General features: G+C 38.7%; 1 protein-coding gene across 3 annotated transcripts in view; it reads right to left on the bottom strand.

Moving 5' to 3' along the window:
• LOC148644042 (adenylate kinase isoenzyme 1) overlaps positions 1–25,425 on the bottom strand; it is a 54,295-nt gene that overhangs the window by 25,309 nt on the left and 3,561 nt on the right. Inside the window, exons 1-6 of one of the 3 annotated variants that reach the window (XM_088615501.1) lie at positions 15,372–15,407; positions 7,297–7,483; positions 5,565–5,738; positions 4,318–4,490; positions 3,689–3,802; positions 1,511–1,702 (exon numbers count right to left, since the gene is read on the bottom strand). In XM_088615501.1, the coding sequence (XP_088471627.1) occupies positions 1,511–1,702; positions 3,689–3,802; positions 4,318–4,490; positions 5,565–5,738; positions 7,297–7,483; positions 15,372–15,392 (861 nt within the window). In that variant the 5' untranslated portion in view covers positions 15,393–15,407. Of the gene's footprint in view, positions 1–1,510; positions 1,703–3,688; positions 3,803–4,317; positions 4,491–5,564; positions 5,739–7,296; positions 7,484–15,371; positions 15,408–25,425 lie in introns of those variants that run through there. The other 2 variants (XM_088615499.1, XM_088615500.1) reach the window with 2 other exon arrangements.

Raw genomic sequence — 25,425 nt, 5'->3', positions numbered from 1 at the left:
ACAGTATTCCGTTTTATTTAGGATGCAGGTTTAATCTCTCATGTACTGTAGATGTCATCATAGCTGTGCCAGAGAAAGAACTCTTGTGCCTCAAACTCTACCCACCACTTGGGCATATTCTTGGCAAAACTTTAGACAATTTGGGGGTGATACAGTAAGTGTTTTCATTATTGATTATTCTTCTTGGTATTCTATATTTTCTGTAACCCACTATACTGTATATGTAACAGCAAATTTAAAAAGTTTTAATATTTTTTAACTTATTCATTTGAAATCTTTTCTTTTACATATCGTTTTTTTATAAAATAAAATATAGGGAGAATTGTTGTTTTCAGACTCATCCATCCATCAAAACTTCACATTTTTTAAGACAGAAACTCCACTGTGTCTTACAGAAAGCTCTGCTCTAACTGGAGGAGCAAAACATCTCTCACTAACATCACTGCATGTGTGCAGACATCTGGAAACTCAGAGAAACAACTGTTTCATTGCGTAACGAGTTAGACCTTGTTGACTAATCCCAACCCTCCTTCACCAGTCATCACAGCTTTGAGAATCCCATTTACAACTGGCTAGTTATGACTCAGGTTCAAATTACGCATGTCTGGGCCATGGAGTTCAGTCAACACTTGAAGGAAGCATTTTTAATGATTGAACCACTTCAGGGACTCCACATGGCGTAAGTTATTCAGAGTTATTCAGAGTAAGTTATTCAGAGCTCCTGGTTACATGGCTTGAGACTGTACCTAATACATTTTGTTTCTTAGTATGAAAAAGACCAATTGAAGTGAAATGACAAATTTAATATGCTGCTTTGCAGAATACATAGTTTTGCAGAAACTTATTGCACATAATTATATTAAAGAATGTTTTTTTTTTAATGTACTGTACATAAGAAAGGTTACAAACCAGAGGGGGACACTCAGTCTGTCTAGCTTGTTTTGTAGCCAGGAGCTGAGTTGAGGATCATATCTAGCTGATTCTTGAAAGAGGCCAAGTAATGGCTTCAACAACATGGTAAAGAAGTACCTATTGTTTTCAGTTCTAAACGTACTGCTCTATATTATCTGTCACTTTCTATTAAAGATATTTTAGACTTTATTTTGTCAAATAAGGAGATTTGTAACCACCTTCTCATATCGAAGTGGTAGGTAACAGACTGAAAAACAGCCTGGGTAACAGACAAAAAAATACAATAATAAATAATAAAATATTACTTATATAGTGTGTCCTTTCAAAATAATTTGCTTTGAGTCTAGTTAAAAACAAGAAAGATTACACCTTCCAACAAGAATGAAACAAGATTATCGAGAAATAAATATTTTAATTCTTGAATATCACAGTTATCTATAGTCGTTTGATGGTGCTGTAGCTAGAATCTGCAGAAGAACAAACAGACCCAAATTAGGTTTGTGTAAAGGTTAGTGCATGTCAATACTGTTACAGGGGGTCATGAAATCAGAAAAATGTAACTCAGAGGAGTTCACCCAGCCCAACACTGTTCTCCTACCCTCACAATGAGCGCTCTTTCTTGGTAGTATTTGGCAATGAGGTTGATGTTTTGTTTGAAGGTTTCCAGCCGTCTCTCAATGGCATGGGCATTGTCATCAGGGCGTCCCTGCTGGGCAGCTCGTTTCTCCAGACGCTGACGGAGTTGCTGATTGGAGCACGCAAGTAGGACCACCAAATCAGGTGATCCAATCTGGGAAGAGAAGAACCATGTCAGCAAACGTAATATACCCAGAATCAACATGGTCATCTCCTCTGATTTAACACTGAAGTAAAGTATTATGGGATCCAAAGAGTTTTGACAATGACTTTGTCCCTGACTGACACATAATGTAAAATGTTACTTGTCCCAATCTTTACCTTCTCATTTCAAAGAACTGCATTTTATAACATGACATCCCTCTTGGACACATACATTTTTTTATTTCTCATATTTTTATTTCAATGTTTTCATCTGGCCTGACAGGGGATCTTTATAGACAAAGACAAAGATAGTGGTTGCCTATAGTATGTCACACTTACAGTAAAGAGTGGAATATCAAACCAACTACTGAATTCTGCTCGTGCTTCATCCTTTGAAAAAGTGGTCAAATGAGGTATTTGGATGCGTGTAAGCTTCAATGGACTGAAAGCATTTATTTTCTCTGTCCCTTAACTTATATTACATTCACAAAAATTACATGATATTAACATTGATAAATATAAAGTATTTAACTGTATCCAAGACAAATTAGTAAGGTCATGAAAAAAATCAGAATATGAAACCAGTCTGTACCTCAGCACTACTCGTACAGTAGGAGACCATGACAGCTAATTATTGAAGGGACTTGGTTCTGAAGTAAACAACTATTCAGTTAAAACATAATACTGAGAGGGTATTACTGTAATGGTTGATAACAGAAGATCCACATTAACATGATCACAGCGCATATTCTGTTTGACACTTAAAAAATAAAGATCCAGCCTCTGGTCCAAGTTATTTGACTACAGTATGTATGCATAACCATATGATTGCAATAAAACCTTAATAGCTTCCTGTAAAGCATCTTATAGGCCATTAGAACCTCAAGGTCCCCTGATGTACAATAGCCTGTAAGAGCACACCAGGTTCAGCTAAAATAGCTTCCCCAGAAACCTTTGAGGACTGAGCTTGCGTTCTCAGTCACCTGACCAGTTGCTGGAAGACAATTGGTCAGGTGACGGTTTAAAAAGCAGAAAGCCAAGGTTCTTGTTCAATCAACAGGAGAAATAAAAATAAAAAAGTGAAAAAAACAAAAAAAATTAAAAATCTTTAATTTAATGATACCATAACAAAATTACCAAAGGGAGAAGGAGTGACCGTCCAAAGAACTATGAAACTGTGACTTTTTGTGTATCTTTGGAAGTACAGAAAGTTGTCTCAGAGACCTCTGTGTTTGGAATAGATTTTGTCAAGAGCTTCAGGGAGGGACTGAATGTTTCTGAAGTCCGTAAAAAGCTCAGCTGCTCAATATCATAATGAGGGACTTTTATGAAGTCAGTCAGGAGTTCTAAAAGGATCTTAAGCTTTTTTTGGTGTTTTAACTGATTTTTATTTACCCTGCACTAAATAAAGAACACTAGTTTGTACCTTATAGTTTGTTGGTGTGTCTGTTGTTCTGGACCCACCAATTTTAATGATCCCATTAGAGAATGCCCACAGCAATGAGGTATCACAAAACTCTATAGCACATTTGGTTGCATATGATATAAAAACCAGATTAAAAACTACACAACTCCCTTGCTGCAGAATACTCTATTCTCTGAAAGATAATAAGATAACTAATCAAGAAGGCTGAGAGGTGAGAGTCACAGAAAAAATGAATTTATGCTTTACTAGGAAAATACCACTGAGATTTGTATTTATTTTACTGGGACTGTATTTATTAACAGAATCTTTTGAAAAGAAAATCAATGCTGAATTGTCCAGTTTCCCGGAAGCACTTCAAAAACTGCGACATAAATATCAGCCTTCTGCATAAGTACTCAGACCAGAGCCTTCAAGGCCAAGCTAAAAACATATTAGAGAATGTATGTGCATTCTGTTCTTTGCCTTGTGTTGCTAGGATGCTCTCTCTGTTTCAATAATACTTCAGTGCAGCAGGAATTGGGTGAATTTCCTGTTTTAGCATTACAGGGGAGGGGAGCGTATTGACTTCACCTGCTCTTCAAAGGTGAAAGCTTGGGCAATCTCTCGGGGGAAGCCATCAACAATAAAGCCCTTGGCGTCCTGTTGCTTGATGAACTGGTGTTTCAGCTCCTCAATGGTGGTCTCCTGGAGTAGAAGAAACGCCAGTGCTTCTAAACAAGAAGGCACTCGGAAGGACACCTTCAGCCAGCGATATTCATCTACATTCATTTAAGCTCCCATCTCAGCCAAAGCAAGAACTTGATTTTAGGTTTTCATTGGTATATCAATGAGCCCTGGGACTGAGATTATACCACCAAATCAAAAGAAGTCAATAACAGTAAATAACAATAAAATGCTTTGCTCAGTGAAATTCAGGTAGTGGCTATTCTAAGAGGGGAAAAGTGGTCAAAATGTGTTAAATCCAGGCCTGAAACAAAGAACTAAACATTCCTGGGCTCAGACCAGATGTAATTTGTGCGTACGATCACTACAGCTTCTACTTTACTATTTAAAAAAATTCTGAATCAACAGGTTAGTTTCCAGTTTTGTACCGTTCTTGTTTCAAACCGCTCATGTACAACGTTGTACAAAACGTTAATGTACAACACTACCCACCCAATTCTCTCTTGTCTTCCTTGTGTGCATGTGGTTGGTGGTACCTGAGGTGCCAGCTCTCCATTGGCGATGATCTGTGCAATGAGTTCCCACTTCCGGTCACTAGGCGCATGATGAAGCAGCTGGTTGCGCAGGATCTCCCCTACGGAGATGGAGACATACCCATAGCGACATGCCATTTTCGTGGACTGTGTGCCTTTCCCACTGCCTGGTCCTCCTGGGCCAAAGAGAAAGGGGAAGTGTCCTATGACAGGTGCTCTCACATTGCAATCTGAATAATCAACAACATTTAAGAGTCATTGGAACTAGCTGAGAGGTTTTTTTTTGTTATTAATTGATTGCTTAGGAATAACTGCATAGCTCTGGTGAGCTTCTGAACACTTTGGTGAATTATTGTCCCTTTCCTTATTGCTAAAATACAACAACTGGGTCTTTTTCATGCAGTTTCATAATCTCAAGGACAGTGTAAATTTTATATTATTTAACTATAAGGAAAATTTAAGAGTCATACAGTATGTATAGCAGGGCTCAATGCCCTGAGCCAGTTACAGAAGTAACGTGAACCTCTGAGACAGAAGAGCAACTCTGTTGTGGAAGAGGACCCTTTGATTGGTGTAGAGGAGTTATCCTCTGTCTAGAGAGACTGGGATCGAACCCCAGCAGGGACAGGGAGAGCTGCACACCCCACTCTGGTGCTGTGACTCAAATTTCTCATTCTCTGAGGCTGCTGTGGAGTAGAGTATGAAGAATTTAGAAGGGGGGAATTTAACAGGGCTCGTGCAGAGCTGCACTCACCACACATGAAAGAAATAGATGGGACATGTTGGATTAGCCACAGTGTTCTTAATTGACCTGACCCCTTATGTGCTGCCTACTCCACTCCTCCTGTCTAGGACAGCCTGAATACCTCTCCTCCCCACTGGTGATGACAGCACCACTCATGAAAGGGAATGTGGGGTTGTTGTGATGCTGGTTCTCTGAAAGGGAATGTAACCATCACCCTTCCATGTTGCAGCCCTCAGTCTCAAAGGGTTTAGCTGAAGCATGATGATGAGGGCAGGTGGGACAGGATACTAATGTGGGCCTTGCCCACTGTCTACATTCTTTTTTCACTACAACAAGGTTTCACATGCCAAAACCCAATTAATAGTTAGAATATTTTCTCTGATAACTACTTCTGTTATTCATAGTGGATAACTGGGAAGTTATTTTGTTTACAAATTTGTTTAAAAAGGGTCAGCAGTAGTTCTCCATATTTTTGTCACGGCTTCCCAATATTCTGACGTCATACCAATGACAAAGATGATATGCGGCCGGGATTTGGAAGGATCAAAGACATCATACTCCTGGATTAATCCAGACGATTCGGTCATGTCGGAGTCGCTCTCGATGGAAAACTGGGCCTGGATGGGAGGAAGACGGTCATACCGTCGATAAGGGCCTGGGCCTGGGCCTGGCCCAGGATCTGTAAGGAAAACAGAAGAGCTCAGTACAAAAGTGGGTTTGCTTCTTGTGGGTTCTAAATTACAAGGCGATATTGATGGGTCACAGTTCTCAGTTAACAAGTCAATCTTCGATATTGGTTGACTGATAATATTGAATAACATTTGATGGACCTACACAACTTTAAAGGGATGGAATTCACAGGCAATGCCAGACAAAATAGAGCCATCTTCTCCCTGCTCCGATTTATTTAATTTCAGTCCAATTTTCAATGTGAACACAATATCAAATATTCTGTGTAGGAACAAGTAAAGGTTTATTCCATGCTGAAAAGAAAAGAGACAGAATGTTACGGCTGTGGAGCCTTTTTGGAAGGTTGAAAGGAAAAGAAGAAAGGCTTGACATTAAGAAGGCTTCACAGCTGAAATGTTGTGTCTCTTTTCCTCTCCCTACAGCCTGGAATAAACCTTTACTTGTTCCTTTGCAGCCTACGCATGCTGACGCAGCTCCCTACTTGAATTTAAATTCAGTGTATTTACCTACCTCAAGACGGGCATCTAGAAACATAATTATAACAAAAAACTTATTATGTTTTTGCTTTATAACAAAAATTCTTCTGAAATGCAGCTGTAGACTTTTAAATGCAATTTCAGCTGCCATAACAAATATTTGGAATGATACCAACTTTCCTAGTGCAAGCATTATTACTTGTTCTCTTATAAAAATGATATTGACTCATTAGAACACATGACTTAATCAAAAACAAATTGAATTGCAATTTAAAAGGCAATAGAGTATTATTAGGGGGCATCACAGAATAAAGGTACTTTGTAGCAGAGTGATAATGCACAATTAAAAATCAATGGCATAATTTTATAATCGGGTAATCATATCAAGGAACCATACAGTGCCTTGCAAAATTATCCATTCCCTTCCGAGACAAGACTTGCAAATTGCCGTCCATCAGTGATTACCAACCAACTTGACAGCTTAGGCAAGTTTGAAAGGAAGAATAGGCAAACATTTACCATGATGGTCTGCAAAGACTTCAAACTGAAACGGGTAATTAAGTAATGACTCAGTGAAGTGTCATCAATACTTAAGCAATCAACGTATTTTTAGTTTTTCATTTTGCATTGGAGTTTCTGATGACCTCTTTCATTCAAGTGCTCAGTTTGAACATTCAAGGCCTCGTTACAATACTCCGTTTTAAAAAAATGTGTATACACTAAATCATTAGCAATTCAACTAAATGGAACATCATGGAAGTGGGTGATACCGCTCTTTTCTGAGTCATTTCAAAGCTGCAGACCTGCGCACGGGCCACACACTGCAGTGGCTGATCATTCTCTGCAGTACTTGTGCTAAAAAGCTGTATCCGCTGGATTTGGGATTTAAGACTGGCGGGTGTTTGACGTTTTGAGTGGATTGACTTAATCTTGGCCCCTGGCAGTAAGCAGTCCTGAGGGGAGGGCCCTGTTTAGAAAAACGATTCAACCACATGCTGTTTAATAATAACACCACCAACTGGCAGGATCTGTAGACCTTATGAAGACTGCTTGTGAAGAGCTCTGTCTTACCAGCTCTGGAGACTGTTTTCTTGCCTTGTCCTCCATTGATGGGGGGCAGTGGCCGGCGGTCTGGGCTGATGAATGTGTCCCAGCGGACGCGCTCAGGGCCGCCCAGTTCCCGGGCTTTCTGCAGGCAGTTCTCTAGATACATTAAGGGGTCCTCGGGCCGGTGATACATCAGTCCAGTCAGCATGCTCTAAAGTGCAAACGCACTGCGGTCAAGCCACTGGCATTTCAATGAGGGAAAACAGAGAAAAAATTTTTTGGGAAAACTAAAAGTAAAGCACAGCATGGGATGGGAATCAGGGCTGGGAATGGGAATCAAGAAATTCTGGTTCAAATGAAGGAAGCTTTGCAAAGACCAACATGGAGACACAGCTCATTCGAAACAGAAGTCATGAAAGCTAGAGTTTAAGGGCAGGGGCATCTGATCACTACACACAGACTACACACAAATCTGTGGATTAAGGTGAGACTCTGTAACTCATTTTTACACTTTGTCACCTGCACTCCTGTTCTGAAATTTGCAGCACACGTCACAGCAAATGTGCAAAAAGCAGGCTGAAGAGAGTCCTACCCATTAGGCAGGGTAACATTTCAAACGGTTAGAAAAAACTACATTTTCTCCTCATTCTCCTAAAGACCACCCTTTCCCCATTGTTTATTTTGATAATGCTTCTTAGAACCCTGAGCTTTATTAAGTATGAAGAGAAAATATGATTGTATCTTGCAGTTTTCTCTCAAAGCTCTATGGATTTTCTGTCTGTGCCAGTAACAACTACACAGCACATCAACTCTGAAAGGCACAACAGAATCGTAGGACTGAGGGGAGTAACTGTTCGTGTTTGTGGAGGCGTCCAGTACAGCAAGTGTCCAACAGTTTTCCACTTCCATTACAGCTACATCGGCAGAATACCTGCCAAATCATGAAACAATTAGCTTTGGCAACTGTATTAAACCAAGTCGCAGTGTCTACATTTCAGGTTTAAGTTTATTGTCATGTGTACAATGAAATGTTTACTTGCGTGTTTTCCCTCACATGACAAATGACATACTGTAAAGGAAGACATACATGATGACACACCGCAACACTGACATATAAAATGATGTAACAAGTGACATCACAATTCTTGGAGCTGTGTGAAACATTCAGCATAGCAGTATTTTGAGTTCGGTGCAAAAACAGAGAGGAGAATTTAAGAGGATGATCCATTTTCATATGAGTTTGAGATGATTTTTCAAAGAAAAGAAACATGTATTTTGAATTTGACAAAGCCCTGTTTGGCTCTCAATTTTACTGCTTATTCCAAAGCCTTCAGAAACAGGAGGGATCTTAGGTATAATGCTTTCTGGATACCATATGACCAACAATCTGGCAATCGGATAACAGTCCAGAATCATATACTCCCCAACATTTGCAACACTCCTTATATTTGTGTATATACTGTAAAGGCCAAAACCTTTCCTGTCAAAAAAGGCTGAAAAAGGGGAATACAGAAAAGTTAAATATATTCATTTACAGTATATTCATATTAAGAATGAGATTTTCCTTAGTCATTGCATGCTGCTATTAATATAAACCATGGCACAGAATGATCTGATTCTCCCACAAAAAACAACAGATATTGAATGTGGTGAAACAACATTTTTGTGGGAAACGTATTGCGACAGGCATAAAATGATTCTAAATGGTTTGGAAAGAGATTTCTAGAGAAATCAGAGATGTTTACAAACCGTAAAGGCACTGGCAGCCTGACATATTCTTACATACTGTATGCCATCAGTGAAAATCACACTGCTCCCTCACTCAACACCAATTCTCCTTTAAGGCAGCAAGTAATGTAAATGACTTTAATAAGTACGGAATTTTGAGGAAAGAACTGTCCTTATTCCAGCTGTGCTTCACAAAAGGTTTTGCAATTTTGGCTAACAATTCCAAAAATGAAACTTGAAATTGATAAGACTAAAAATAATTTATTTGAAATTTTAATTAATTTAAAAAAGCAGGTATTAGTGTATTCAAACAAAGTAATTCAGATCTGACAGATATGCTATGTGTGCAAGGAGGGCGTTCAATTGGTAATGTTAGCAAATAATTATTCAATCAATAAGATTTATACATGTTTATAAACGTAATTATTTTAATTAATTCTGGCACTGGGCATATTATTGCTATGTTGCTATCAATATTTACATTAATTAATGTATGTACTAATGGTCGGAAAACTATCTTGACTACTGTCATGAGTTTAATACTTTCAATTCATTGGTCAGTCATTTTCAAGGAGCAAATACTTAAAATAGCATATAAACAGATAAGTATGGGAATAATATCTAGATATTTCAATATGTGGAGCTGAAAATGGTAAAGATATCTCACTGAACCCAGCTGTTGTTATGGATTAAATGTATTTCCTGGTATTATTTGCCAAACTGGAACAACACATCATTTGTGTCTCTAATTGTACTATACTATTAATCACTGTAAATACAGTATTCCTTTACTACATGAACTGCATATGTATTGTACACAGTACATGGTGACCTCTCCTATAGGGTGCCTTGTCTACATATAAAAATGAGAATACAAATAAATATTCTAATTGAAAAGGGCATTGTTGTGAAATTATTACATTCTGATAGCCCATCTTATTAAGTATGAGATAACTTTACAATGCAGATACAGCAGAATCAATCCCTGTGCTTTCAATGCTTCTACTGTACATGACACTTGCAAAATATTGAAAGTCAATCTGAAGAAAGCTCAGTACATTAATAACAATAATGAAATGTGTACTTACAAATGATAACAGATTTGACATTTTTTGCAAACCTATTCGTCAGTACATTCATTTCCTCAACTCCAAACTGAATAAATATCCCAGATTAATATTAATATGTAGTCAGTAACCACTTCTAATAATATTGAATTGTTCTGTCATGGCTGTCCAGCTACAGTATGTGCTGAGTGAGAGAAAAACCCTTAATTATGATCCCATTTCTGTTATACATTTATTCAGTCATTCATAAAGGTCATAATGCAGGACCTGTGAAAATCAAGCTTTGGTTTCCATAAAATGTATTCCGTAAAAACCCAAAGGACTTGATTTTGCAGAATTATTGAATTTGTCTGAAAATACAGTAGGTGCTAAAGCGGCCATTGCTACAGTATATAATGTCTTCTACATTAGCAATAATTTATGAAAGTGCACCAGTAATTGGATGTCTAACACCCCCCCCCCCCCCATCAGATGTCTAAAAGCAGAATTAATTACTCAATTTTTTAAGACTTTGTAGGTAGAAATATTATACATGCTGTACATAATCTGATTGTCACTTTTTTGTTTTACCACAGCAAATGAAACACAGTTAAGTCAAAGCAAGCAGTTAACAGGGATTACTGCAAGATACATTGTACGCTGCAAATATCAATAGATAATGGAGAAGGAGTTAAAAAGCTTATGACAGGAAAAGAACAGCTTTAAGTTAACAGCCACACAACCTTCTCTCACTGCAGTCCCCAGAAAATTATATGATATCAAACATGGCATGTTGTTGACCCAAAACACAGAAGAAAATTTCTTTTTGTATTTGTATTGTATTTGTATTGTGCTGCTTTATGTAAATAGAAAGGAGACATTAGACATTATAACGGTTGACCAGGCGACCACAATAGTGTCTTCTCTTGGTCTCCTAGTGACTCAGTACCTTTTGCTAGCTGCAAAAAAAATGTTGAAGTCTACTGAATATTCATAAAGACGAAGTTGTTATGGTTTCCTCTGGAGCTGACCGAGATTCTTAATTAAAACATTCAGGAAGTCTGTTAATTTTGCACTGGGTTTTCGGTCTCTGCATAATATTGCTAATTGATTCTTTTGCAAACTCCATTTACAGCTTTGTGCCTACACTGCTCTCCTCCACATCATAAAAGGACTTTCAATTGCATTTGCCACACTATGATTGGTACAAAACGCTTATTGTGTTTTCAGATCTTCTTTTCAAATTATGCTTTTATTAATACTCTATTTACCCAGTTAGGCAGAGTTTCCATGTAGACAGAGTACAGAACTTCATAAAACAGCACTGCAATATAAAAACAGGACAAATAAGTCTCAACTTCAGAAACAGAGGAAAAAATGACAAAAAAAGTTCAAATTATTTTAGGTTTTCCAAGTTGGGGTGGGAGTGTATGGTTGTTACATGCTATTACTTTTATAATTTATATGGTTCTTCTAAAATAAATGCAATGAATTTGTGTGAAAGTCAATGTATTTTATTGTTGCAAATATTGTGGGACAACTGTATTGTTACAGATGGGGGGTTACGAAAAGGGTGAATTACAGGAACGGACTGAATGGTTCAGTCAATAAGTAAAATAATTATTCATAACCCCCAACTTGTAAGTGGTTTTGCTAGAATACACCCAAGTCTCTATACTTAGAGGCATGTGAATTCTTTGTTCTCTGGCACAGCTTTGGTGAAAAGAATTTTGTTAAACATGGTTAAAAAAATATTTATTATAATGAGAAGTCACAAGCTACACTGCACACAACAAAACAAACAACACACAAGTTATTCTGTGTACAGTATTTACAAACAAGGAGTTTCAGAGGCCTAACATTCTAATCACCCAGAAAACCCCCCAGACTCCTACTAAGCATGAAACTCTTAATGCCTACAGAGGCCAAATAAGAGATAGCTGCCTTCTAAATAAAGGCTATTCGCGAAACTAAAAATGCTTAAAAGCATAAGAAATGCGAAAAATAAAAATAATAAAATAATAAAAATAAAATCTAGACTCACAATATAAAGAAAAACAGATCATTCTGCTTTAAAAATAACAATATACTAAAATTCATTGTAAAATCCATTCATCCACCCATTTTCTAACCACTGTAACCAATACAGGATTGCAGGGGAGCCAGAGACTATTCTGGCAAACAACAGACACAAGGCAGAACCAATGTTCCCTCTAATTTTTAATGGCCTTTTTAATTTTGTGTGCAAAAATGTCAAGTTTTTTCCAGTGACAAAAACTTGTGCTCACTAAATTGAGTGTATGTAAAATTGTAAACCTGAATTATTTTTTGTTAATACAGTCATTCTCATAGAAGCATAGAGATCCAAAAGACCGGGACAGCGATTCAACGAGCCCAGTCATAGAGACTGAGTGTCGAGCGAGCATGAGCAATGAGGTACGAGACTACGAGAGCATAGATATCGATGATCGAGTCACAATAATAATGCACACAGCCAAGTTGGGCCTCTCGCAGCCAGTTTTGTGTGGTCAGTTTAGCATTTTCAATTGACGACCATGTCTGTTTCATTATTATCATTTGGGGGGGGGGAGATTTATTTTTTTGTGCGCAGTTCAATTTCCTATGTGCACTGATTTCATAACCTGTGTGCACGCACATGTGCACCGTTTAGAGGGAACAATGGGCAGGACATAACCTGGACAGAATGCCAGTTCATTACAGGGCACACACTCGAATAAGAGCCAGTAGTCCTAGAAGCCAATTAATCTACCGCTAAGATTTAGGGATAGGGATAAACTATCCCTAAAGGGATAAACCCCGACACCTGGAGAAAAGCCTTATGAACACAGGGATCCATAATGCTGGACAAACTTAAATACTGTACTGTACAAACTTCGCAAGATGCACAAATTTAAAAGAAATGGTAGAATCAGAAGTGAAAACACAACAGAACAAATACAGTATACAGTAAATCACAATTATATCAATAACTTTTACAAACTACATAAATTACTGAAGTAACTTTACAACTCAGTGGCCTGTGTAGCATTATAAGCCCAGTCACATCCGTTCCTCTGTGCTATCATGATCTTCTGTAAACGTTCAGCTGAAAACCAGGAACATCTCCAGCCCCTGAATTTCTCTTTACCACGCAGGCAGTGAAGTTAACCACAATATTACAGCAATCATACAACACTGCATCTTCAGAGAATAATGACATTCTCTGACTCCCCTCATACAGTACGTCTTTCAGACCACCCTGTTTTAAAGTGGAGCACAGAACACACAAAATGGTTTCCCATGGCACAGGTATAAAACGCATTCATTTCTAAAATTCTGTTGCTTCTGTGCCATTTGTCTGCTGGAGAATGTTTTCTCTCGTGCTCCACTGTGCCTCCTTTTTGTCACTGAACAGACGATTTACAGCTACTGTACCTCACCCTATATAAGGCATCACGACATTATAATTCTTCGTAGGTAGACTGACACCCTGAACAAGTCTGACATCATTTAAAGCAACTATTGTTTACTCCATTTTACATATTTAAGTTTTTATGAATGACAACGATTAGCATTTCTATTCAAACCACCTATATAACTATCTATAAACCTTAGCAGTTCTGCCCTCTGCATAGACTTAACCTGTAATAAATCACCTGTATCTGCTGTCAGGTGTGATCATCCTGAGGAGCTAGACTGCCAGTAGTTTCATTTGGTAAGACTGCTCTCCCTGTCAGAATACTGGATCCCTTCACTTTCTCACTCCAGCATTATGAATGCAAGTAGGTAGACTGCAGTCAGTAAGGGAGAGAGCCGCAAATGAACCACAAACTATATCTATGGACTGGTCAGTGCCTTTCTTTCAAGACAGTGAATAGGATTATAGGGGTTCTTGTGGTGCTTGTTAACAACAGATGGTGTAATCCTAGACATATTCATGTTAAGGAGCGCTTCTGTAGCCTGGACATTGAATTGACTGCAACCAGACTGTATCTATATCATCTGCCGTGGGAGTTTACATGCGCCATCTTTGTTACTGTTTACATTCTGCCTACGGCAAATGCAGAGGCAGCGTGTGACGTCATACACACAGTCACAGCCAGGCTACAAACGCAACACCCTAGCACTTTCATGGCTATTTCAGGGGACTTTAGTCACTTTTCTCTTTCCACCACTCTGCCTACTTTCCACCAGTTTATTAAGTGCCCAACCAGAGAACATAAAGCACTGGACTTACTATATGCTAATGTTAAGGACATTTATAGCTCCACTGCCCTTCCCTCCTTGGCAGATCAGATCACAACTTTGTCCTGCTTACACCACTATACAAGCCTATAGTCCAGCGCCAAGCTGTGACCATGAGGACTGTGAGGAGGTGGTCTCAGGAGGCTATGGAGGACCTATGTGGCGCTATATAGGGATCTATAGGGTGGTGCGGTGTCTCTGTGGCTAAGGATCTGTGCCTGTGGCATGGAAGTTGCCGGTTCGTATCCCGCAGCCGGCAGAGGAATTCTACTCTGTTGGGCCCCTGAGCAAGGCCCTTAACCCCAACTGCTCCAGGAACGCCATGTAAATGACTGATCCTGCGCTCTGACCCCAAGCTTCTCTCCCTGTCTGTGTGTCTCATGGAGAGCAAGTTGGGGTACCCGAAAAGACAAACTTCTTATACAATATATATCTATACATCATATCTCTGGAAGTTACCGACTGGGATGTGCTATGTGAGGCGCATGGGGATGACATTGACAGCATGGTGGACTGTGTTACCGATCACATCAACTTCTGTGTGGATAACACCATTCCCACCACAGAAGTACACTGCTTTCCCAATAACAAACCCTGGATCACCAGCAACCTCAAGGTTGCTTCTGAATGACAAGAAGAAAGCCTTTAGGAGGGGGGACAGGGAGGAGGTTAAGCGTGTACAAAGGGAACTAAAGCAGAAGTTAAGGGTGAGCAAGGACTCATATAGGTTGAAGGTAGAGGACAAGCTACAAAGGAACATGGTGAGGGACGCATGGAGCAACATGAGAGGGATCACTCGTATCAAACAGATTGGAGGTGTAACTGAGGGGAACCTGGAGATGGCAAACAAGCTGAACCAGTTCTTTAGCAGGCTTGATTCGGGGCCCTCTGTGATTAACCACCCATCCCCTCCACGGCCACTCACTCCCTAAGCCCTCATAGCTGCGACTGCCCTACACCTCCTACATCCCCCCACAATCACGGCCACTTACAGCTACAACCCCCAACAGCTACTCACTCCCTCATCCCCCATCGCTGCCACTCTCCAAAACCTCCCCCATTAACATCTGCATCACTCACAGCACTATGAGCATCATCCATCAGTACAGTATTTCATCCATCAGGCCAGGCTGACCATCACGGCCGATCAGGTGGAGAGGGAGTTGAAGAGGCTTCACCAGGGTAAGGCTACAGGAACAGATGACGTCTGTCCCAGAGTTTTGAGGGCTTGTGCTGATCAGCTGAGTGGAGTGCTCCAGCTCCTGTTCAACCTGAGTCTGTGCCTGGAGAGAGTCCATGTGCTCTGGAAAACATCATGCCTGGTCCTGGTACCAAAGAAAGGGCGCCCCACCGTTCTCAATGACTATATGACTACAGGTCTGACTTCTCACATCATGAAGACACTGGAGAGGCTGGTCTTGGCCCACCTGAGACCTGGTTAGTTCATCATTGGACACCCTGCAGTTCGCCTACCAGCCCAATATTGGTGTGGAAGATGCAATCATTACAAGGGAACAGGTAACGTGTTTATTCCATGCTGAAAAAAAAAGAAAGGAAACACAACGTTTTGGCTGTGGAGCTTCACAGCCAAAATGTTGTGTTTTCTCTCTTCTCTTTTGAGCATGGAATAAACCTATTACTTGTTCCCATCTACTGTATAGCTATGCTTTGCGAATATATTTGTTGATGTAATGAATAACAATTTCACATAACTTAAGGTGTGCTGTTACAGATGATTACTGAGTGCAGATTAATAACTTATTACATTAGATTTCAATATATAAAAATGTAGTCTGATGACTGTAAAAAAAACAACTAACAGCATGGGGTGGGATGTAAAATGTTTGGAAATTTGAAGAGTTTGCACACTCAAAAAAAAAAAGGAAACCACTGCTCTAGACTGAAGCGCTTTAACTCCCTTTAACCTGTTTGTATACATCTCATGAGATCAAGACTCACTCTTACTGCTCTTCCCTGAACTCTTCCTAAGGTCATAATATCATTTTTTTGTGAGATGGTGACCACAACTGAATACAATTTTCTAAACAGGGTCTTGATACCACATTGTTAAATTCAAGTATAACTTCCTTGTATTGAAATCCAACAATTCTTGCTATAAGCAAAGCATTCCATTTGTTTTTTTATTGGTTCCTGACATTGTCTTGAGAAGGATATAGAAGAATAAATCTACTTACTTTCATGAATAGCTTCCTGGAACTCCCAGGTGATACATTTAAGTCGTGTATAGTATATCTATATACTATCACTACCAGTGAGGATCACTTAGCACTTATTAAATAACATGTAAAATTGTACACAGTTTGCCTTAGATTCATATAGCTTAAGAGGGATCTTATCTAAAATATATGGACGGCTAAACACATCATGTCATATCCCTTAGTGTGATTTACTATTCCTATCATTAGCTCTATCAAACTTTAGCTGTAACAGAAGAAAGACTAATTGGTCTATACTTTCCCTATTCAGTTCAGATTGGTGTAACACAAATTATGAGTGAGAAAATACCATCAGCACCTGGTGATTTATGTAATGTTAGTGTCACCCTAGCCCCTGTAGAATGGGAGGCTTAGTATTAGAGCAATAAAACAGAAAGATCAGTCTCCCCAAGTCTCCCAGTGTTCAGAAGAGCACAAACAGCATCTACAGTATGTGTGGAGGGAGTAAAAAAAGTTAATCACTGTAGTTAGAAGCTAAAGCATTCAAGCACTTAAAGAACCAAATTGATTAAAGTTATATGCATTGCACTGAGTCTAGCTTTTCAGTAATCCATTATTTCAAGTGAATTGAAGAGAGAAGGTAGGGCAAGAATTAAACAGCAGTCTTGAAACATTTGCTCACTGTGACAGAGCACCTGTTTTCTTTTTTCCTTTGATGAATATGAAATACTCCAATATTTTCCAACCCCCTATTACCCTTCTGGTATGTCTGTGAGTGTGTATGTGATATGAATGAAGTATGAATGATACTCACCTGTACCTTTTTTGTTTCCCCAGTGGAGTATTGTATTGTGTTAGTCAAGATGGCCACCACCATTGTAGTATCCCACAATGCTCCTACAAATTATCTTAAAGGGAAAGGTTACTGGTGAGCCATCCATAAATAACAGATGTAAGATTATTTGTTTTGTTTAAGTGAATATATAACTGTTGCATGACTCTGTTAAAATGTAAAAGTTTGTATGGATGGTTAAATACTTTATTTTTATCAAAGTGCCCATCTCTGTTAAAGGTCTGTGGAAAAAATGTGAGGGAATCCCTTTAAGAAAGGATGGTCCTTGGAGAGGAGGGGCTATAAAAGGGACTGGGAGAGCTCCCTCAAGAGAGGATGCCTTGGGTTGAGGTGTGCAGAGAGTACTCCTGTGAGGGATGGTTTTTTTTTTTGTTATCCCTATTTTGATGGCAATAAACCCAGTTTTACTGGCATTTGAAGACTGCCGTTTGGGAGTTTCTTTTCTTTAGAGCCAAACCTGGTCGCTTGGCCAGCGACACTCAGGTGCAAAGCAAACCACTTACACACATATGAAGACCAAACTAATTCTGCAATGGGGTGCAGTAGCAACAAACGCCTGGTGTGTTGTTAATCTAAAAATCATTGTGTTTGGGCAGAAACAAAAAATAGGTCTAGAAGAACAATTCCTATTGGTAGGTACTTAGGAAAAAATGTCCTTGAATTAAAGGATGCAGCAATCATTGTACAGTACCTAGCTAAATTTTTACGCTTCCAAGAAGCAGAGGTAACTAATGTAGATGTTTAGGCTCTTAGGCAGTGTGTGAAAGCCTATTGTGATTCTTTTTTTTTCACCTTTATAATTGTTTGTGCTTAAAGACCACACATATACTACCACTATGATACTGTAGTGGGCTATGAATATTGTTGGTGGTGTTAGTGTTAGAATTTCCAAATGAATGCCTCAATAGAGTGACCAGGGACACTGAATTGGTTGCTGATAACATTCTTCACATGAAATATTAAAAATAAGATCTTGACAACATTGTCATTAAAGATCCCTTGACATTCTTCTTAAGAGTAGAACCATAAATTCCAGTATCCTGGATAAATTCAAGCTTTAACAATCAGGCTGAACTACATTTCTCTGCATAACACCTTAATTCAATTAAGATGTGAGAAATGCATAAAGATGTGCCTCAGGGGTAAGTGTAAGAATTGCTGTTGCTTCTTATCTTTATAAAAGACTACACATTTGTTAGATGCAAAGCTCAAGGGAATACCAAGCAGCCGCTATGGAATGAAGTAAATCGAAAATGGCTGAAAAGAAAGAATTCCTAACCTGAGCACTGACACAGCCAATGAACCCGATGAAAAATGGCATGCTTGCAACAAGATTGTAAAAGAATTATTTCAGGAATGAAGGAAAAGTCAAGTCTACACAAGTTAGAAACTGAGAAGACTTTTGGAGGTGTGGGAGGAAGAGTCTAAGAAATGGAAAAGATTAGTAAAAGTCAGCTCAAATGACAAACCCGAACTACAAGACAAAAACAGAAATTGATGTGCTGTAGCAGTGAGACAGCATTTTTTTTTACATGAAACAGTATTTACGTAGAACAAAATGCCAAGTGACTGAATGACTTTGTCTTATTTGCAAGCCTTCTTGTGTTCCAAATCACATTTGTAATGCTTATTTCTCAAATGATTCAGGCAATGGTTTGATGAGGCTTTAAAATGAGTTAAATATCCTTCATCTTATTTCTTGCTTTTTTCCTGTCTCATAGGCTTCTTGCAAACTGTGTTGAAACCAAATGATACCATCAAATTCATATTTGAAAAAGAAGCGAGAAACTATAAAGTGTGCACAGTTTGACATGAGCTCTCTCCTGCCCTTCACCTCGGTATCTTCACTATGTCCTGCTTACTTTGGCCAATTGTAGACCTATTGTAGGAGATCAGGGATGCCATGAAAACAGGAAGCAGTGCTGGGAGACGTTGTGGAGATGTGATTGTTGCAACAGGTCAGTAAGATAAGCTGCTACAGAAAACAGACAGAAGGGTGTTTAGAAAGACAGCCAGATAACTTCAGTTTCCGCACTCTGAACTTCAGAAACATAGCTGTTGCCATGGTGTCTGAAGCCCCAGCCCCCAGTCTTACATAAGCAGTCTCATGTGCCATTTCACTCTGTTTGCAAGACAGCAGAGTGTCTGCAGAAAGGTCTCCATTTTGGTTTTCTTGGGTGAAAATGGAGACTATTCGAAGAACCATTGTCACTGAACAGCGTATACCACATGGCTTAGTTATTTCAGCTTTGTGAGTAAAGTTAAATGCACACATTTTGTAAGCAATTATCATTGTTGAAATTAGTTAAAAATATTTCTATTGTACATGAAAACATGTCTTCATATAGTGAGTTACAGTACTGACCCAACATTGATGGTTATTGGTGTCAGATAGCCACATTTGGTTTCTTGCTTAAAGCAAAATAAGAATGGATGACAGTGAAACAGTGTGCTGCTTGTACTAAAGGCATAGTCTGACTCACTGATCAGTTTTGTGCTGATGGGCTAATGATTCATCTTCTCAGGCAAAGCTCTGCAATGTTATTTTACCAGTGAATGGGAGCAGACAATTTTAATTTTATTTCCAGCTCCAAACCAGATTTTCACATTGATAATGTGACACAGTCATCATGATACAGAATATAAATTCTCTATTCATCCATCTGATAAGAATCACTGTAAGAGTAGCTTGACCCAGTCACAAGGGAGCAAAGTATAACTGAGACCACATGACTGGTCTATCCCTAGATTGGACAGCTCTCTTTTGCAGAGGCACAGAGAAATGTAGAATTTAGACATGAACATGGAAAAAACATGCAAACACTACAGAAGCAGGTGTCCAAGGCTGGAGTCCAACCAGAACCATAAAGTGTTGAGACATCAGCACTGACTGCCATTCCACTGGGCCCTGCAAACAAGTACTGTACTGTGGGTAATTTTCTGTAGAGCTACAAGTCAGCCTGCGTCAACAGCAGCCCTTCTGAATTTAACTAAATGACCTTAGAAAAGAAATCACTTCAAGCTTCAATCACATGCCCTATACAGAAGGTTCAGAAAAATAAAAACTCTCAAAACAATGTGTGAGCATAAAGAGTACACATTTATACTTTCAGAATACACAATATATTGTGATTTCACTAATGCCTGTCCCGTAACTGTGATTTATGATATTATTATAATCTATATAATCCTCAGTCCATGTAGCCAAGAGAATAATGAAAAAAGGAAAAACGAGGTATAACAGTCAACAGAATGGCTGACTATATAGTGAAAGGCAAATAATTTAAAATGAAAGAATTAATTGTTAAAATAAGCATGCATTAGGAAGACATAATTTTAGACTGCTGCACTCCATTTTGATTATGTTGCAAAAATAATTTTGCCAACTTACAAAGATTTTTGACAAGAGTAAGAGTGACGAGAATACTTATTTCAAAGGAATCATGTGCAGACTGTTTAAATAGACTAACTTTATTCTTGAATAGGCTGTGGAAGGAGTTTTGAATCCTTCACTCAAGTCTTATGAAGTATTCTTTTCAAAATCTGCCTGAGGGAATATTAAAAACCACAACAAGTCTGAAGATCCCTGCGTTCCAAGAAAAACAATGCATCAGAAATGCATTAAGAACTGAAAGCACAAGCACCTTCAAAACATCCTGCCTATTTTACTCATTTGGATACGTTTATCTTATTGATTGCAGGAGATTATCAAGATGCTTTTTGTAGAATCTCAATCAGCCTACATTTTCGACCTGGTAAAGTAGTTTCTTTGAAATACCCACAGCTTTCTGAAGTACAGTACCTCAGATTTAGGTTTGGATTCTTCTTGACAAATACTTATAACGCTGAACTGGGACCAAGGCCTTCATAGCAAAGAAAGGTAAGATTAATTGCGATTGATTCCTTATCAAAAGCATGACCGTTTTTCTGTGAAGGAAACAATTAAAGTAGCACATCGCTGTAAAAGCTTCTTTTTCAGGCTGGCATGTTAATTACAGAATAATTAATTCCTCTATTTCTTCACTCCTTTTCTCTCCTTCTTTCTGTCGAGAACGCTCAAGATTTCCGGTGCTTTTCTGTGCTCGGAAGCCATGGAATGGATCCTGCCTGTAAATAAGTGTCCGGTTGCCATGGTTCCAGTCAGGATATAACACGTGGCCGTGATTTAACTCGGGCTCTCTCAAAACAGTGGTAAGCTCCACAGTATCTCTTCCCACCAGGAAACCGAACAGCTTTTTGTGTGATGAATAAACGCAATTATCTCCACGTTGAAGGAGCAGCTTGAGATCAATGAGATAACCCCAGCACATAATTAAGCAAAATAACAAAGGGGATGATTTGTATGATTTATATAGTATGATTACGCGTTGCCCATTGTCCATGAAATGCATGCTGGTCCAGTAAGAAAAGGGGAGCACAGATGAATCTGCCAGGCAATGGCTACAACAGAGAAAACACAACTAGAAGGAGTAATTTGTATCATATTCACTTGTTGAATATTTTCTCTCACTTTTTGCCTATTGTGTTATACAGTATGTGTTACATTAAATCTCTAAGTTTCCCTCTGCTTGGACCACAATAATCCAACCCCAGTCACAGATAGCCCAAATCCAACAAGCCTAAATCAGTCACCCTAAATCAGCAGTTCCCAGTCCTGTTCATGCGAGACACCTGTGTCTTCTTGTGTCTACTCCAGATGGGTTAATCGGAAGGTAATCACAGGCTTATTGATTTCAGTCTTCTGTTTAATTTTGATTTCAGCTTTTTAAAGGTTGAACAGGATTTCAGAAGTTTCAGAACTGATCTTATTCAGGTACTGTATGTTAGCTGAAAGGTAACCAATTGGACATAAGCAACTGGACATCGGGAGAAAGAAAAATGCTCATTTATGAATGTCTGGTACAGTGTCATTTCTGCCTGCCTGTTCATCAGGAACTGATCATCTGTGAAGAGCTGTTTAGACACAAATAAATATAAGCAAGTTGAGGAGAGGCTGCTTAAAGTTCTATATGCTGAGACTGTGGGAAACAGTGTCCGGTAAAAAGCAGTTTTTTTTTAAACTCAGGACTGATTACAGCAATAAGTAAGCAAAAAGCCTAAATAAAGTTAGCAGATAAAGTTCTCCATAAGCACTGGTAAGCCCGAGCTAAGTTAGAACAAAAATCAGCAGACATAGAGGTCCCACAGGAACAGTTGGGAATTGTATTAGGAACAGCCCTAATGCACCTATTTCTAATGATCTGGAACACTTATTAATTATTAATGAATAACACAAACATTGTTCAATTAAGGGAGCAATTGTCAAAGACTCAAGAATTCAAATTTCCGATAAGATAGTAAAATACACTAGTAAGAATGCATTTAGTTCAGAAAATTTCATTTTGAATTCTGTGTACAATTTTGGTCACCAAGATCTAAAAAAAGATATCGCTGCTCTGGAATCAGTCCAGAGGAGAGCAAACAGATATATTAGCCTACACGTACAGGGTAAAGAACTCAACCTTTTTAGTCCACTAGAGAGGATCTGATTGAAAATATTTTAAGTCAAGCCCATGGACTTTTTCCAGAGCCAGTATTGAAGACTGGACAAATGATATACAGTAAGTGGAAACTGCAGGCATGTACAGTACATTTAATGCTGAAAACAGAAGGCACTCTATTTTACACATAAGGTTTTGGGAGCCTGGAACAAGCTGTCCAGCCATATTATTGAGGCTAATACATGTATAGTGGCTTCTTTTAAAAGACTGAAAGATGAGTTCCTTGGAGTACTTACAGTAGCTACAAAATCATCTTATTCTACAACTGCTACTGTATGCTGCTTTATGTTCTGAAACCAGTAAACCACTGACAAGGGGTCAGCACCAGCGTCCATTTTGCAAAATAAACATTAGTAATGAGATTCAATTGATTTCTATCCAAATGTAGCAATACTAATAACAACAACTGTTGCAAGTGACATGGCTGGTGCTCAAATGATTTACAGTACTTCCACTTCATCATAAACTGATCTCCTCCTGCTGGCACTGAGGATTGGTAATACTGATAAGATTAAGATCAGATCATTTTATCGGCCATATACAATTTCTTTCATGAGGAATTTGTCTTTTTGCGTACCCCAGCTTACTCTCCATGAGACACACAGACAGGGAGAGAAGCTTGGGGTCAGAGCGCAGGGTCAGCCATTGTACAGCGCCCCTGGAGCAGCTGGGGTTAAGGGCCTTGCTCAGGAGTCCAACGGCATAGAGTTCCTCTGCCGGCCACAGGATTTGAACCAGCAACCTTCCAGCCACAGACACAGATCCTTAGCCACAGAGCCACCGCACCGCTGACCCAAAATATGGAACGCTTCACAAATGTGGGACAAATGTTCTTACACAAGTGTGGGAGAGAATTATGAGCTCCCTGTTTGTGATTAATATTGGTAAACCTAGTCAACTCCAGCACACTTTGAGACTCCAGGAATATGCCATGTGGGCAGAATAGATTGATTAGAAAGAGGTGATATTCAGAAAAATGACATTTTCTATGCTGTGTTACTATTTCCCATCCTTTCCTGTTCTTTTCCCCTCCCAAAAATGACTACACAAAAACAGCAGAAATATTGTATTAACAGCCCTGCAACTGCAAATTAAAAAGCATCACAGGAAGATGATTACATATTTTCTAACAATGAGCAATAATCTCTCAATGAACAATAATCGTTTTCTGTAACTATCTGAGAATGAAAGTTACCTTATTGCTGTATGGAGTGAAGTTCAACTTCACAGCAAATAAACGCTAATGTAGGTCACTCAACCCGATTCGATTCAATTAAAACAGGCTTAGGCACCGTGATAAGACATTCTTGCTGCCTTTTAGTGCATCTCGGCAGGATTTACTGACATAATAACTGCTATTGTTTTCTTAAATAGCTCCCATTAACCTGCAGAGGTGGACTCGCATAGCTTGGCTCCTTCAACAAAGATTGTACCATTTTATAACGCTTTAAAATGTCTCTATGCAACTCCCTCAAACTATAACACTTTCCATAAATTAATAATGAATATATTCCATGCAAACTTGGTGTATATGAGCCTATTGTGCATTAAATAAAATTAGAAACTATAAAGAGTACAGAGCTTGGGTAGGTATTTTACAAGCAGGAATTTCCAACTATTTACAGGAAATAAAGGGTGTGCTAAAAGTTGTTCCACTGCATTCTAGCAGGTTATTAATGGTTTTCCTGTATGAACTTGGCAGCCCAGCTAGAGTTCTGTGTCTTTCAGTTTGGTGTTTAGGATAAAAAAAAGAATCTCATGTCAAGACCTGCCTTAACATCTGAGAAGAGTCTGCACACTTCACCCTCTCACTTACAGTACATCTAATACATTGGTTTGGACAATAAAGGCTGAGTATTTTATGTAACATTCACACCCAATATTCAGTCTTCAGGCTCAGATATTCTTGATATTCTACATTTTACTTACAAGCTCTAAATGGAATCTTCAAAGGAGACATAGCTAACAATTTAGGTTATTTTTTAAAAAATTGCATCCTTTTAAAATGCGTCAGGGTATTTGCAAGAACTTGATACTTTGCAGACATAGAGCATCTACCTATGCAAATCTATTTCAGACGTTTATAAAGAGAACTTAGAGTAAACTTTGTAGAGAAGCAAGGGCTCAGTTTATAATGCTTTAAATGTGATCATTTTACACATTTATTTTTACCATTTTAAAATTGTTTTTGATTTTTTTTATATCAAAGCTCACAAAGTAGTGGATGCGGACATCCATATCTATTGACAACTGCTTTCCTACTGTAGCTAACAACATTTGCTTAGTGAAATGACACTCGCAAACTGCATTAAACAATAAGACAGACCTGAAATCAGTTCAGAGAAGAGCAACAAGATATAGTCCTGGGCTCAAAGGACTGAGAGGCTAAAAGAACGAAATATTTTTATTGTTAAATGGAGGCGGCAATGAGAGTATCTTATATAAATATTCAAACTCTCCAAAGGCATCAAAAAAATTAACCCAGTGGGCATAAAGGAGTATATTAATAAAGGAATAGTAGTATGGTCTAGCCAAGTAGCCACTACACAGAACCAGATTCTTCA

This window comes from Lepisosteus platostomus, chromosome 21 (assembly GCF_059453375.1).
Source record: "Lepisosteus platostomus isolate fLepPlt1 chromosome 21, fLepPlt1.hap1, whole genome shotgun sequence".
Taxonomy (NCBI): domain Eukaryota; kingdom Metazoa; phylum Chordata; class Actinopteri; order Semionotiformes; family Lepisosteidae; genus Lepisosteus; species Lepisosteus platostomus.
This window is presented reverse-complemented; position numbering and strand designations above follow the sequence as displayed.